General features: G+C 48.9%; 1 protein-coding gene across 1 annotated transcript in view; it reads right to left on the reverse strand.

The window, feature by feature from the left end:
* Window positions 1–1,491: 1,491 nt before the first annotated feature.
* RAB4A (RAB4A, member RAS oncogene family) overlaps window positions 1,492–13,348 on the reverse strand; it is a 32,721-nt gene continuing 20,864 nt past the window's right edge. Inside the window, exons 4-8 of the mRNA XM_028531178.2 lie at window positions 12,556–12,618; window positions 10,911–11,065; window positions 9,274–9,369; window positions 8,460–8,594; window positions 1,492–3,125 (exon numbers count right to left, since the gene is read on the reverse strand). Coding sequence (XP_028386979.1) covers window positions 8,479–8,594; window positions 9,274–9,369; window positions 10,911–11,065; window positions 12,556–12,618 — 430 coding nt within the window. The 3' untranslated portion in view covers window positions 1,492–3,125; window positions 8,460–8,478. The remainder of the gene's footprint in view (window positions 3,126–8,459; window positions 8,595–9,273; window positions 9,370–10,910; window positions 11,066–12,555; window positions 12,619–13,348) is intronic.

The raw sequence follows: 13,348 nt of genomic DNA on the forward strand, positions 1-13,348 counted from the left end.
GAGGGCACCATCCTTTTGCAGGGGGGGGGAGCTCAGAGATCATGGCAAGGGCGTGTTTGGTGGCGCCTGACCACCTCCTGCTCGGTGAGCCAGTTCCAGAGGCGCACGTGTCCCAGTTAAATACCTTCTTCACTCCGGGCTACAGGCATGTTGGGATGATTGGAATCACCTGCCCCTCGTGTGGTTCCACGGGAAGGGGTGACGCCAGAAACACCTCACAGCCAGCAGAGCGAGGGCACCGGTGCTCGGAAGCTGCACTGGCCCCGGGTAGCAGGCTGGCTGCCCTGGTGTCCTGGCTGAGGATAACTGTCACCCGAGTTAGGGGACCGCACTCTGGCACAACGAGCCACATGCTGGGAAATCACCTTCGATAATGTGGTATGAGAGAGGGGCATTTTGCTTCCAACACATGGCAGAAAGTGAGCTTCACATCATTGCGAGGTAAGAACACAACCATCGCTGGCTCTGCAACAGCACCCTTGAAGAAGCTCCCAAAGGTATGGTGACCCCATAAAACTAAAAACCTATCATCAGAGCTGCACACTGAATTGGGAGCCTTGGATGTTTCCGAATGCTACGGCATAGAAAACCAGGGCAGAGGCAGATGCGACAAGACTGCCACAACGCAGACCGTTGTGGGAGCCGGCCGGCACAGCGGCTCATGTGTCGTTGGTCAGACTTGTGCATGCTGACCACCTTCATCATAAAAAACTGAACCCAAATGCAGATTCGCCGATCACATTATTTTATAGCTGTAAGCAGTATTTCCTTTTTTTGACTTTGAGGGCGTGCTTATTATTAAGGCCGGGGACAGTGAAACGAGGAAGGGCTTCCAGGACAGAGGAAGCAACAGGAGAGCGAGCCTGGGCGGGCCGCTTCAGTTCACGGGGAGGTCAGAGCAAGGGGGGCCTGGGGGACAGGGTCAGGGCTTGGCCCCCAAGAGGAGCTGCCGCTGCCCATTGCTCCTGGGTATTGTCACGGGGCCCTTAGAGGTTGAGAGACATATGCCTGTGGGGGAAGAGGTGCGGGAAGGGAAAAGCATGGGTGGGCTCCTGGGACGGGATCATGCTGGTATTTTCTCATCTTAAACAGTGACAGCTGGCAGCTTGCCTGCTACTTGTCTTCCTGAAACTGATAAGTTTCTGGGAGCTGCTCTAGCAACTTAATGGAACCCAAGGAAAGGGGTGTGGGAACCTCAGCTTTACGGCCATTTGGTCAGAATCACCTGGACTTGCGATTGGCATCTGGGAGGGGGGGAGGGAGAGGGAGGGGGAGAGAGAGAGAGGGAGGCACACTAAGTCTTCAATCGGTGGGACCTGGTACTGTCTCCAGGTGGACAGCGTGGAACCGAGTAGTTGCAGGGCACCCAGCTGGGGCCCGGAAAACCAGGGGGCTGGTCGGCGGTGTTGGAACACACGGCACTGACATGTAGCACAAGACCATCCCCTTCCGTCCCTTTCCCTAAAGGCTTTCATTAAGGACCACCATGGCTTGGTTCTCCAGCAGCTTTTATTGGTCAGAGGATGTGGAATTTCTGTGCAGTACCTATGGTTTAATTAACAGGCTCGTTTGTAAATCAACTTAACATTCATGTTACTTAAAAAATTCCTGCTTGGGAGTAAACCGATGCGGAGGAGTGGACATGCTCTTGGCCCGTGCAGGCAGCCGTTCCGAGAGGAGCAGCTTGCAGAGCCGTCAGGAACGCGACACTGAAGGACACGTGCGTCCAGCGAGGCCCGAGGAGCAGTTCCGTCCGAGAGTTTGCTTCCTGTTCTGACTTTTCAAAGTAAAATACTCAAGGCTTTTTAAAAGCAGAATTAAAATACCTAGAACAGATACATACTGGTGTTTTGTCCACGTTACTTCCGGCGTGGGCAGTGCCGCTGGGCTCTGCTGATGGGAAAATGAAACTTACCAGCCAGCCTGGAGCTAGAGAGTCAAGTGGAAGAACGCGTCCGAGGCGAAGACGACTTTCTAACTTTTCAGCCTTAAATAACGCTGTATTTCGACTTTAAAGAAAAGTTGTATTATATATTTTTTGCATTGACATTTTAAGATATTAGAACAGTCTTTGCAATACAATACATATTATACTTCAACAAACCTCACATGAATTAAAAACGTGCTGACTTAATAACTGTACTAAGGCATTTACGTATTCGGCGAAAGCTATACAGGAATTTCTTAGTGGCGTCCCTTTAATATTAACTTGATTTAGTGGGTTTCCTTCAAAGGAACACGGAACAACAAAAGGCTTACAAAAGAGGCAGTGACGCTCGAACACCGGACCCCCAAGCAGCACAGGCGCGGACCGAGTGTCTTCTTGCGGGAAGACCAGAGGGGCCAGCAGCCTGGACCGGGAGTGCAGCCCAGGTGACGGTCCGCCAGCGCGTGTGCCCACAGGGACGGGCGGGCCAGCTGCCTGGTGAGTGTGGGGGCCGGTGCCGAGTCCGTGGGGCTGGTCGCAGCGCCGGAGGCAGCAGCTGTCAGCTGCGCACCCTGATGCAATCTTGATGGGGGTGCTTGGACGTCAGCAGAGTGCCGGACAGGGTCAAGTTCACAGAGGAACTGCACTTCTGATTTCCTTTTGCTGCGTGAGTAACGACTGCGTAGTGTTTCGGTGGGGTCACGATCACACCTCGTGGACTGCGACACGTGGAACCGAGCGAGCACCGCGCTGGCCGGCGACGTCGGAGTGTGAACGACACGACCAGCCTGAGGACCGCACGCCTCCCGGCCAGCAGACCTCAGGCCACATGATTAAGAACAGTAAAACGCTGGACTGCGTGCAGGGTGACTCCCACTAGGTCACACGCCAGACACCATGCTGCGGAGACGCAAGGCTAGAGTATGTACCGTGCACGGCCAGGGCTTGGACCAGAGGCGGAAGGAAACCGGAACAGAACACGTTCACACACGTGTGCACATCTCACGGTGCGGTCCACTGGAGGGGTTCCACCACGTGGTTTGCTGAGCCACATTCACTAGCTTACGTAACACCCAAACCTCCCCCCGCCCCTCCCCCGGACACAGATCTACTTCTGTATAAAGTAGAAAAAGGTGGTGGTAGAAAACTTCCTCTTCAAGCTCCAACAACTGGGTCCCAGATACCACTGCAGGAACACCTAGAAAACAGTGAGAAGAGTTTAGAAACATGCATATCTATAATGCACAGATATAGCTTAAAATCCCCAAGGGAGCAGTGAATACTGCCAACTTTTAAACTGCACACCTTTTAGATAATGTTGGCGGTACGTAGAAAGCCCACCGTGGTAAATGGGAAGAAAGAGGAGGCTTTAAAACGTTACAATCTCTGTCTGCAAATTCTGTAAACGGGCCTCCTGTTTTAGCAGCAGGCCCAGGCACGCGGCTTCCCGGACCCCCCCTCCCTGACCCGAGGGCAGGGATGTCTCCGTTTCCCGTCAGAACGGCCCCTCCTCTCTTCCTGAGCAGGCATGGAAGGACTTCCAGTTCTTTCAAGGAGGACATCTAACTTTTCTCCTAAAAATGGTAAAAATTGAGTTTAATCTATCCTTTTGCTATTTGTTTTCTATCTGTCCCATCGGTTCTTTGTTCCCCTCTCCCCTTTTTTCTGCCTTCTTTGGATTATTTGTATCATGTATTGTATTCCACTTTAATTCCTGTTTTAGCTTATTAGCCATGACTTTTTATGGTGGTATTTGAGTGGCTGTTTTAGGGTTTTTAAAAACTTATTAAGACTTTATTTTTTTTTAAAGGAATTTTTGGTTCACAGCATAAACTGAGGGGAAAGTACAGAGATTTCCCATCTACCCCTGCCCCCCGCAACTGTCCTACCAGAGTGGTGCACTGTAACAACAGACGAACCTACACCGACACGTCATCACCCCATGTCCACTGTGCACGTCACTCTTGGTGTTGGGCATCCCATGGGCTGGAACACGTGTACGTGGAACACAATGGATATCATTGTGACATCACACACAGTGTTTCACTGCCCTACCGATCTGTGCTCTGGCTCTTCATCCCTCTCTCCCCGAAACCCGGGCAGCCACTGATTCTTTTACTGTCTCCATAGTTTTGCCTTTTACCAAATGTCATAGCGTTGGAATCATACAGTACGTGCCTTTTTCAAATTGGCTTCCTTTACTTAGTGATGTGCACTGAAGGTTCCTACACGTCTCCTCATGGCTTCACAGCCCATTCCTTCTTAGCGGTGAGTAATCTATTGTCTGGATGTGCCAGGTTGCTTACCCATTCTCCTACCTGAGGGACATCTTGGTTGCTTCCAGGCTTTGGTAATTAGCAATGAAGCTGCTATAAACACCTGTGTGCAGGCTTTCGTGCAGACGTAAGTGTTCAGCTCCGTGGGGTAAATACTGAGGAGTAGGACTGCTCGATCGCATAGTAAGAGTATACTTAGTTTTATAAGAAAATTCCAAGCTGTCTTCCACTGTGGCTGCACCATTCTGCATTCCCCCAGCAATGACTCAGAGTTCCTGTGCTCCACATCCTCTCCAGCACCTGGTGCTGTCAGTGTCTTGGATTTCGGCCATTCTAACAGGTTTGTAGCGGTGCTATCTTAATTTGCATTTCCCTTATGGCATATGATGTGACGTATCTTTCCATACTTACTGTCATCTCTCTGTCTTCTCTGGTGAGGTGTCTGTTAATGTCTTTGGTCCATTTTTAAATTGGGTCACTTGTTGTGCTGGATGGCTAGCTCAGTTGGTTGGAGCATTGTCCAGAACACCAAAAAGGTTGCGGGTTCGATTCCTGGTTGGGGCACATACTCATATGGTGGGTTTGATTCCCAGTTCGGGCATGTGTGGGAGGCAATTGACTGATGTTTCTATTTCACATCATGTTTCTTTCTCTCTCTTAAATCAATAAAAACATAACCTTGGGTTGCTTGTTTTCTTACCATTGAGTTTGAAGAGTTCTTGGTATATTTTGGATAACAGTCTTTTATTAGATATGTCTCCTGGAGCTATTTTCTCCCAGTCTGTGGCCTGTCTTCTTATTCTCTTGACCTTGTCTTTCACAGAGAAGTTGTAATGGAGTCTAGCTTATCGGTTGGTGTTGTATCTAAAAGTCATCATCATACCCTTGGTCATCTAGCTTTTCTCCTATTTCTCCTTGTAGTTTTATCATTTTACATTTAACATTTAGGTGTGTGATCCATTTTGAGTGAATTTTTGTGAAGGGTGGAAGATCTGTGTCTAGATTATTTATTTTTTTTGGTATGTGAATGGCCAGTTGTCCCAGCACCATTTGTTGAAAAGACTATCTTTGTTCTATTGTCTTGCCTTTGCTTCTTTATTGAAGATCAGTTGCTACATTTATGTGGGTCTGTTTCTGGACTCTCTGTTCTGTTCCGCTGATCCATTCGTCTATTTCTTAGCCAATACCACTCTGATTGATTTATGGCTATACTGTCTTGAAGTTGGGTAGCGACAGTCTGCTAACTTCGCTCTTCTCCTCCAATGTCATGTCGGCCATTCTGGGTCTTTTGCCATTCTGTATAAAAGTTAGAATCAGTCTGATTTCCCACACATAGATCTTGCTTTGTTATGTATGTCTAGCTAGTGTCCTTTTTTGGGATGCTAACACAAATGATACTGCGTGTGTGTGTGTGTGTGTGTGTTTTAAAGAATTTATTTATTTTTAGAGACGGGAAAAAAGGGAGAAAGGGAGAGAAACATCAGTATGCGAGAGGCACATTGATAGGATGCCCTGTGCACGCCCCCAACTGGGGACCTGGCCCACAACCCAGGCATGTGCCCTGACTGGGAACTGAACCAGTGACCCTTTGGTTCACGGGCTGGCGCGCAATCCACTGAGCCACACCAGCCAGGGCTGTGTTTTTAACTTCAAGTTGCCCTTGATCATTGCTAGTATATGGAAAAGTGATTGACTTGGTTTGTTCACCTTGCATCCTGCAACTGTGCTCTACAGTCACTTATATAGGACTTGGTGGATTCCTTCAGGTTTTCTACATAGGTAATTGTATCATCTGTTGTTGGAGACCGCCCTGACTGGTATCAGAAGCTGAAACCCCCACCTAGGCTAAGGCTAAGGCTAAGGGAACGCCCTTGGAACTGTAAGCCAGCAAGGAGACAAGGGCTTGTCTCCCTGGCAGGAATGCTGCTTCTGCTGCTTTATTCATAACTGAACCCCAAAAAGTTTGGTCGGTTAGCCAAAGACGGGTAAGATTCCCCACGGGGGGAACGACCTAAGGCAGGCACGATCACTTTGGGAGGCCCCCCAAAAGAAGGACTTTGGGGGCTGCAGCAAAAGAGGGCGACGGACCCTCACTCCTCGGCTTTGACATAGCCTGAGTTCTCATCGTCTGGGAGAAAATCTCCTTATTGCCTTAGTTCCCTTGCTCCAGCTAAGCCTGAAACAATGACAGGGTGGTGCAGCTCTGTGCTGAAAAGAGTGGATTCCCCGGGTGATCAGGCCTAAGAAAGAATATGTAAATTACTGTGAAACCTTCTTTGTTTAGAATGCTCTCAGCTGAATGAGAGGGGTCCAAGGAGGAAGTTTGTTCCTCAAAGTCTTACAGCTCTTTGACCCCAACTCAATAGACCAGCAGAGTTCCTTGCTTTCTATAGTTCCTTACTTCCCCCTGATGAGTACTGTACTTTACCTGAATTATTATGCAAAATGAGCCCAATAAAAGCAAGTGTGGACAGTAAATCAGGGCCCTCCCCACTAGGGGGGGTGGCCACTTCGTCCCTACTTTCCCACAGAAACTAGTTTGTGCATGTGTGTTTTGTTCTCGCGTGTTTTTCGGCGAGCCATCCACAGCGTTCCATGGTCACTGCTGGCCGGTGACCCACGTGCAACAATCTGTGAACAAAGACAATTTCTTCCTTTCCAATTTGTACACCTTGTATTCCCTTTTTTTGTCTTACTGTGTTGGCTAGAACATTCTGTATGAAGTTGAAAAGGAGTGGTGGGAGGGAACCTCCTTGCCTTGCACCTGATCTCAGTGAGAAAGCTTCAAGTCTCTCACCATTGAGTGTGATGTCAGTAGTAAGTTTTCTTGTAGATATTAATCAAATCGAGGAAGCTCCCATCTATTCAGTTTACCAAGAGTTTTCATCATGGATAGGTGTTGGACTTTGTCAAATGATTTCTCTGCATCTCTTGATATGATCGTTTGATTTTTCTTCCGTAGCCTGTTGATGTGATGGACTACATTAATTACTTGTGGAATGTTGAACCAGCCTTGCATGCCTGGGGTGAACCCCACTTAGAGGTGGTATGCAATTCTTTTCATACATTGTCGGATTTGATGTGCTAATATTTTTCTTGAGGATTTATGCATCTATGCTCATGAGAGATATTGGTCTGTAATTTTCTTGTAATGTCTTTGTCTGGTTTTGGAATTAGGGTAACGCTGACTTCATAGAATAAGTCAGAAAGTATTTATCTACTTCCACCCTATGAAAGAGGTTGTAGAGAATCTGTGTAAGTTCTTCCTTAAATGTTGGGTAGAATTCACCAGTGAACCCATCTGGGCCTAGTGCTTTCTGTTTTTGGAAGGCTGTTAATTATTGGTTCAATTTCTTTAATAGATATCCGCCTATTCAAATTGTCTATTCCTTTTTGTATGTTTTAACAAATTGTGTCTTTGAAGGAACTGGTCTATTTCAGCTAGGTTATCAGCTTTGTTGGCTTGGAGTTGCCCATAGGATCTGCAGAGTGGTGTTCCCGCCCCCTTTCCTTTCGGGTATCTGCAACCTGCATTCCTCTTTTTCTTCGACTGATTAGAGGCTTACTGATCTTATTAATCTTTCAAAGAACCAGCTTTGGCTTTGTTGATTTTTTTTACTGATTTCTTAGTTTTTAATTTCATTACTTTCTGCTCTAATTTTTATTATTTCATTTCTTCTGCCCTTTCCCTAGTTTTCTATATAGTATGCACATAAGTGAGTGTATCTAGATCTTTCTTCTTTTCCAATGTATGTATTCAAAGCTATGAATTTCCCTCTAAGTGCTGCGTTTGCTGCACCCCATCCCCAATTTTGATGCTGTTTTGATTTTCATGTAGTTTAAAATACTTTCAAATTTCTCTTGAGATTTCTGCTTTAACCCATAAGTTATTTAAAAGTATGTTGTTTAACCTTCATGTATTTTGGGTTTCCCAGTTATCCTTCTATTACTGATTTTTAGTTTAATTCCACTGTGGTCTGAGAACAGACACTGCATGACTTTTGTTCTTTCACATGTAGTAACATGTGTTTTGTAGCCGAGAATTTGGTCTCTCTTGCTGAGTGTTCCATGTGAGCTTGAGAAGAATGGGAAATTCCCTGGAGAATGTCTAACATTTAATTATGCAGTCACCCCCCTTTCCGTAACGCAGCAGCAAACAGCAGTGAGGGTCTTTACGTAGAGCACGTGTGGGTCTCCGGGCAGTGGCCAGAGCAGGAGGCTGGGCGGCCAGCAGAGGCTCTGCACGGGGCACCTACCTCCGCACTCCCGGCCGCTCTAGCAGCCGCACTCCTGCGCGCTCGGGGCCTGGGAGCGGCGCGGCGACCGCAGCTGCCTCAGGGCGGCATCTCCGTACTGAATGCCGGAGCCCATTCTCTCGGGGTCCAGCTCACCTGAGGAACAAGCAAATGTTTTAAAACAAGGTTTTATGTTTCTGTGATCTCAAAATATATTAAGTTAAAAAAGAAGAAGAAAAAAAGTGCAGACCGTGGTGTATACACACCACTGCTTTTACTAAAGAGGAAAAATACGCACATCTGTGTTTGCTTGCCTAGGCGTAAAGTAGCTCTGAAAGGTGCGTGAAGAACTGATAATAACGGCTGACCTCATGGAGGAGTTCTGCATGGCTGGGGGACGGGAGGGGGTGGCAGTGGAGGGTGATGCTTTTTTTACAGTTTGGAGTTATGTGAATATATTATGTACACAAAGGTAAATTAATATAAAATTGAACTACAAAGGTATCATTTTCACTAACCAGATGGGTAAAATTCCACTAGAGTCTGGTGAGACCCTTGTGGGCAGGGCCCGAGTGCAGTGAGCACGTGCACCCGTCCCCCGTGGGGCGGGGCGCTGCTGCAGGGCCGGCAGGGGGAACGTGACGGCCTGAACGCATTTTCCGATGGCCATCGTTCGGTGACCCAGCAATTCCACTTCCGGGAATGCAGTCTCCACACACACTCACTCGCGTGAAAGCATGTACACACGGTTACTGCTGTAGCATTACTTGTGAGAGCCAGATTCTGGCAACAACCCAAACGTTCAAAGTAGACTGACTCAATAAATTAAGTTTACCTGATTCGATTTTGTTAAGTATTTTTCTTGCACACTGTACAAAGGCCTCTTCTACATTCTCCCCCGTTAGTGCACTTGTTTCCAAAAACATCAGTTCTAAAATCGACATCAAACACAGTACAGAGCCACATTTAGAAGCCAATCTTAATTATTCAATTACCAACAGCCTGTTTTGTATTCTCCTAGAGTAGCAGGTGAAATGTAATTTATTACTTAAAACCATGTATTTTTGCAAATATAAAATCAATAAATACATACACACGTATACATATTTATTTGCATCCTTGCCCAGAGGACATTTTCTCATTGCTTTTAGAGAGAGAGGAAGGGAGAAACACTGATGTGAGAGAGAAGCATCAGTGCTTGCCTCCCGTACGTGCCCAGACTGGGGAATGGAACCCGCAACCTCTCAGGTACGGGGTGACGTTCCAACCAACTGAGCCACGCCAGCCGAGGCTGTTACTATGTGTTTTTAAATGCTATCAGAAGCCTAGCCTTCTCTGGAAAGTACTAGTTTCTTGGGCCAGCACCACATCTGTGGGAGAGACGGAAGGCATCTGAGGGCACCAACTCCTGCGAGGATGCAGGCCGGCTGAAACGGCCCAGCTCCCACCCAAGAAGAAGTAACGACTTCCTTCTCCCATCAGCTGCTTGGCACCCCAAATATGATGTACAAGTGTCTACATTTTGGGGGGCTGTGCTGCAGTCTGTCATTCTAACCCTGAAGAGGTTTCAGAGGAATCAATGCTCCTCTTATCCCCCGGGGCAGCTGCAGCCCGGCAGCGAGGCCGGCTCCCCGCGCCCTGGGAGGTGAACCTCAGCCTCGGGCCCTGCTCCCTCACTGGGAGAGCTGCGGTGCCTGCCCGTGACCCCTGAGCTCCTCCTGAGCCACCACAGTCTCAGCTTCTGCATTTCTAAGTGGCTTCTTGACGCACGCACGAGGGCTCCCGTGTCCCCCTCGCGTTCACCTTCCCAGCAGAAAGCCAGTCAGTGTGTCAGAGTACGGTGTGGTCGTCCTAGAGTCGAACTGAAAATGAGTATCAGGACATTTTAGTTCGTGGTCGGTTCTAGAAATTAAAGTTCTTTAAAATACCTGAATTCCTATCATTCTGTTACCTACAAGCAACTGCTAATTTCATGTGCAAATCTTGTGTGTCCTACATGGAATTCAGAGAGGTCTCAAAAGCATCTCTAACCAAATGACTTAAATTCAATGGGACCAAGATAAAGCCACTGAGACCAATATTTCTCCTACGACTTCTTCCTATTTAGATCTAGTATTTCACTATCTTACTTTTAAACTACGTTAAAAAGATGACATCATCTGAAGACAGCCTTTAAGAATTTTGTTCTCAATTTCACTTTAAACCAAGACCTGTCACATTCAAAGATCCTGGACTGAAAAGTCATTATGGAATATTAGCATATTTGCTCTTATCATCATAGTAACTTACACAGGCAGAATGTAGTATTGTGAAAATACGCTAAGTCAGTCTCAATTCATAGTAACCAATTGGAAGGCCCACATTTCCTAAATATAGTTTAATTTCAAAACTCCAGTAGCTATTCTAAGCTGAAAGCAATGTCACCCCCAAATCTGCCATTCAAAGAGCACTGACAGGTCAAAGGTCACTTGCCATTTTCTTGAGCGAATCTGGAGGCTTCTAAGAAAGTGACCTCGCGATCCGCGTCCAGGTCCTTCTTGTTCCCACAGAGGATGATGACGATGTTCTGGCTTGCTAGCATTCTGGCATCTGTTAACCAATTAGTAAGCGCATTGTAGGTTTCGCGGCTGCGTAACACAAGATTGTGAAAATAATACATGTATTTTATAAAACCAGCAACTCTTTCCGGTCACTCACACCACTCGCACTGCTTTGAAACATGCCGGGGCGATGCCAGCACCCTTCACGGCGACTCAGGCAGCCCGAACGACCCCAGTATACACACACCGTCCCCCCAGGGTTTGCTCTGGTCTGTTTCCAGAAAAACGAGACAGCAAATCAGATGTTCTGTTGTTTTCTGTTTGCCCAGTCAAGGTGCGAAAGGAAACAAGGGTCCTTCATTAAATTTGCAAAGATTTATTGAGCTCCCAGGATGTGAAACACAAGATCTAATTGTTGCCATTGAGCAATCAATCCGTGCAACGCGCAGCTCCTTTGTTTTGTAGGAATTTATCACACCGATTCTTTATAAGGCCTCTGTGACACAATGATGCTCCGAGGCCCAGAGAGACGAACTAAGTTACCAAAGTCACAGGGCAGCCAGTGGCGCAGCCAGGATGTGACCAGGTCTTTTCTGAACCCAGGACCAACTCTCAGACCTGCTGTTTCCAGCCCTCACGCAGCCAAGGACAGACGCCCCCTGCTGGCACTTTGACAGCCTACTGACCACACCGCAGCCAGTGGAGCCCTTCAGCACTGGGTAAGTGGGGCCAGTCTGGGCCGGGCGCCTCACTCCCACACAGGCTGTGTGTCACAGAAGCTGGGGAATGCCCTCTAGTGGGGCAAGTTCCTACCCAGAAAGAGCCCTCGGGGGACTGTTTAGGTGACAGGTTTCTAAGGCCCTGCGGGCAACACCGAGGCTGACACTGTCTGATGGGACCTGTGCCAGGACTGGCATGTTCAGTAACTTGCACGGATGCAGCTCCTGAGCACCTGAATCGGCGCGGGTGGGCGAGACCAAGGAACTGCCTTTTTATTGTCATTTAACTGCGACACGCGGGTGGTGGGGGATGACTACACGGAGGGCAGTGCCGACTTAAATCCTTACGAGTGCCAAGAGCTTTACACCAGCCGGCGTGCCTGCCCAGTGCCGCACGAGCATCGCACGGTCACCGCTGCCCATTCTGCAGACCAGGAAACTAGAGTCCAGGCAGCTGGGACACTGTGCCGGAGGACGTCACCCGGCCGGCAGCCCAGCACTGAGGCATCAGGCCATCTGAGCCCACAGCCTGTGCCCTCCACCTCAGCCAGTGTCAAGTATTTCCAGTCATTTACGGCACATGAAGCTTCACTCGGTGAACCTTAGGGGGAGTGTCAAAGCATCTTGTTGAGACACAATGACGCTTATCTAGGTGAATGCTGATGGAGATATTCTTCACATGGTACGGCTGTGGCAGCGGCTGGCTCAAGCCTGCAAGGCCCCAAGTGGAAGGGCTGAGGGGCTTCCCCACTCCCAGCCGGGCGGCCCGCTGCACACACAGCACACAGATGCGCCTGGACCTGACGGGGGCAGCCTGGTGCCTCTCCCACTGGGGGTCGGTGGGGGGGTCTGCATTACCTGGTGATGTCGTAGACCAGGAGAGCCCCTGCGGCGCCTCTGTAGTAACTCCGGGTCACAGACCTGAAAGAGTTTCACTGCGTTTACTCTCAGCTACTCAAGGCCCTTCCCTGCCGAGCACCATCTTCCGCACCAAAGCACCCATTTTCGCTTTGCAAACTGCAGCGCAGGGACAGGTGCTGCTTTAAAAGAGACAGGAGTCAGCCCTGGCTGGCGTGGCTCAGGGGACTGCGTGCCGGCCTGCGAACCGAAAGGTCACCAGCTAGATTCCTTGTCAGGGCACATGCTAGGTCCCCAGTTGGGGATGTGCGAGAGGCAACCGATGGATGTTTCTCTTGCACACCAATGATTGTTCTCTCCCTCTCTTCCCCTCTAAAAAAAAAAGTGACCCAGAGACATGTAAACATGTGTGTGAGCAGCTGCTTCTGTCTGAAATCACATCACAGAAAGGACAGGGAGGTGGGGACGCTAGGCCGGGACAAGCGTGTCCTCTAGAAGAGAACGAAGCTCCCCTGCAGACCTCGAGGGTCCTGTGAGAATGCACGAGGAGAGCGAGGCTTCCAAAGGCATGAAGGGAGCCACCACGGACCCGAGTGGCACTGAGCACTGAGCAGTCCCACCCTGCTTCCTCCGGGGGTTCTGATCACCCCCGTTCCCCCACACAGCGGCCGGGGCAAAGGGCTCAGGAGGCCCTCGGGTGGGAATCACAAATCCAGAGCCCCGTGCCCCGAGCTCACCCCTCCGCCCTCCCTCGCCCATCGCAGCCGAGCCCCACGGTGCGTCTTGTCAGTTG

The sequence above is a fragment of the Phyllostomus discolor genome, chromosome 15, assembly GCF_004126475.2.
Source record: "Phyllostomus discolor isolate MPI-MPIP mPhyDis1 chromosome 15, mPhyDis1.pri.v3, whole genome shotgun sequence".
NCBI lineage: Eukaryota > Metazoa > Chordata > Mammalia > Chiroptera > Phyllostomidae > Phyllostomus > Phyllostomus discolor.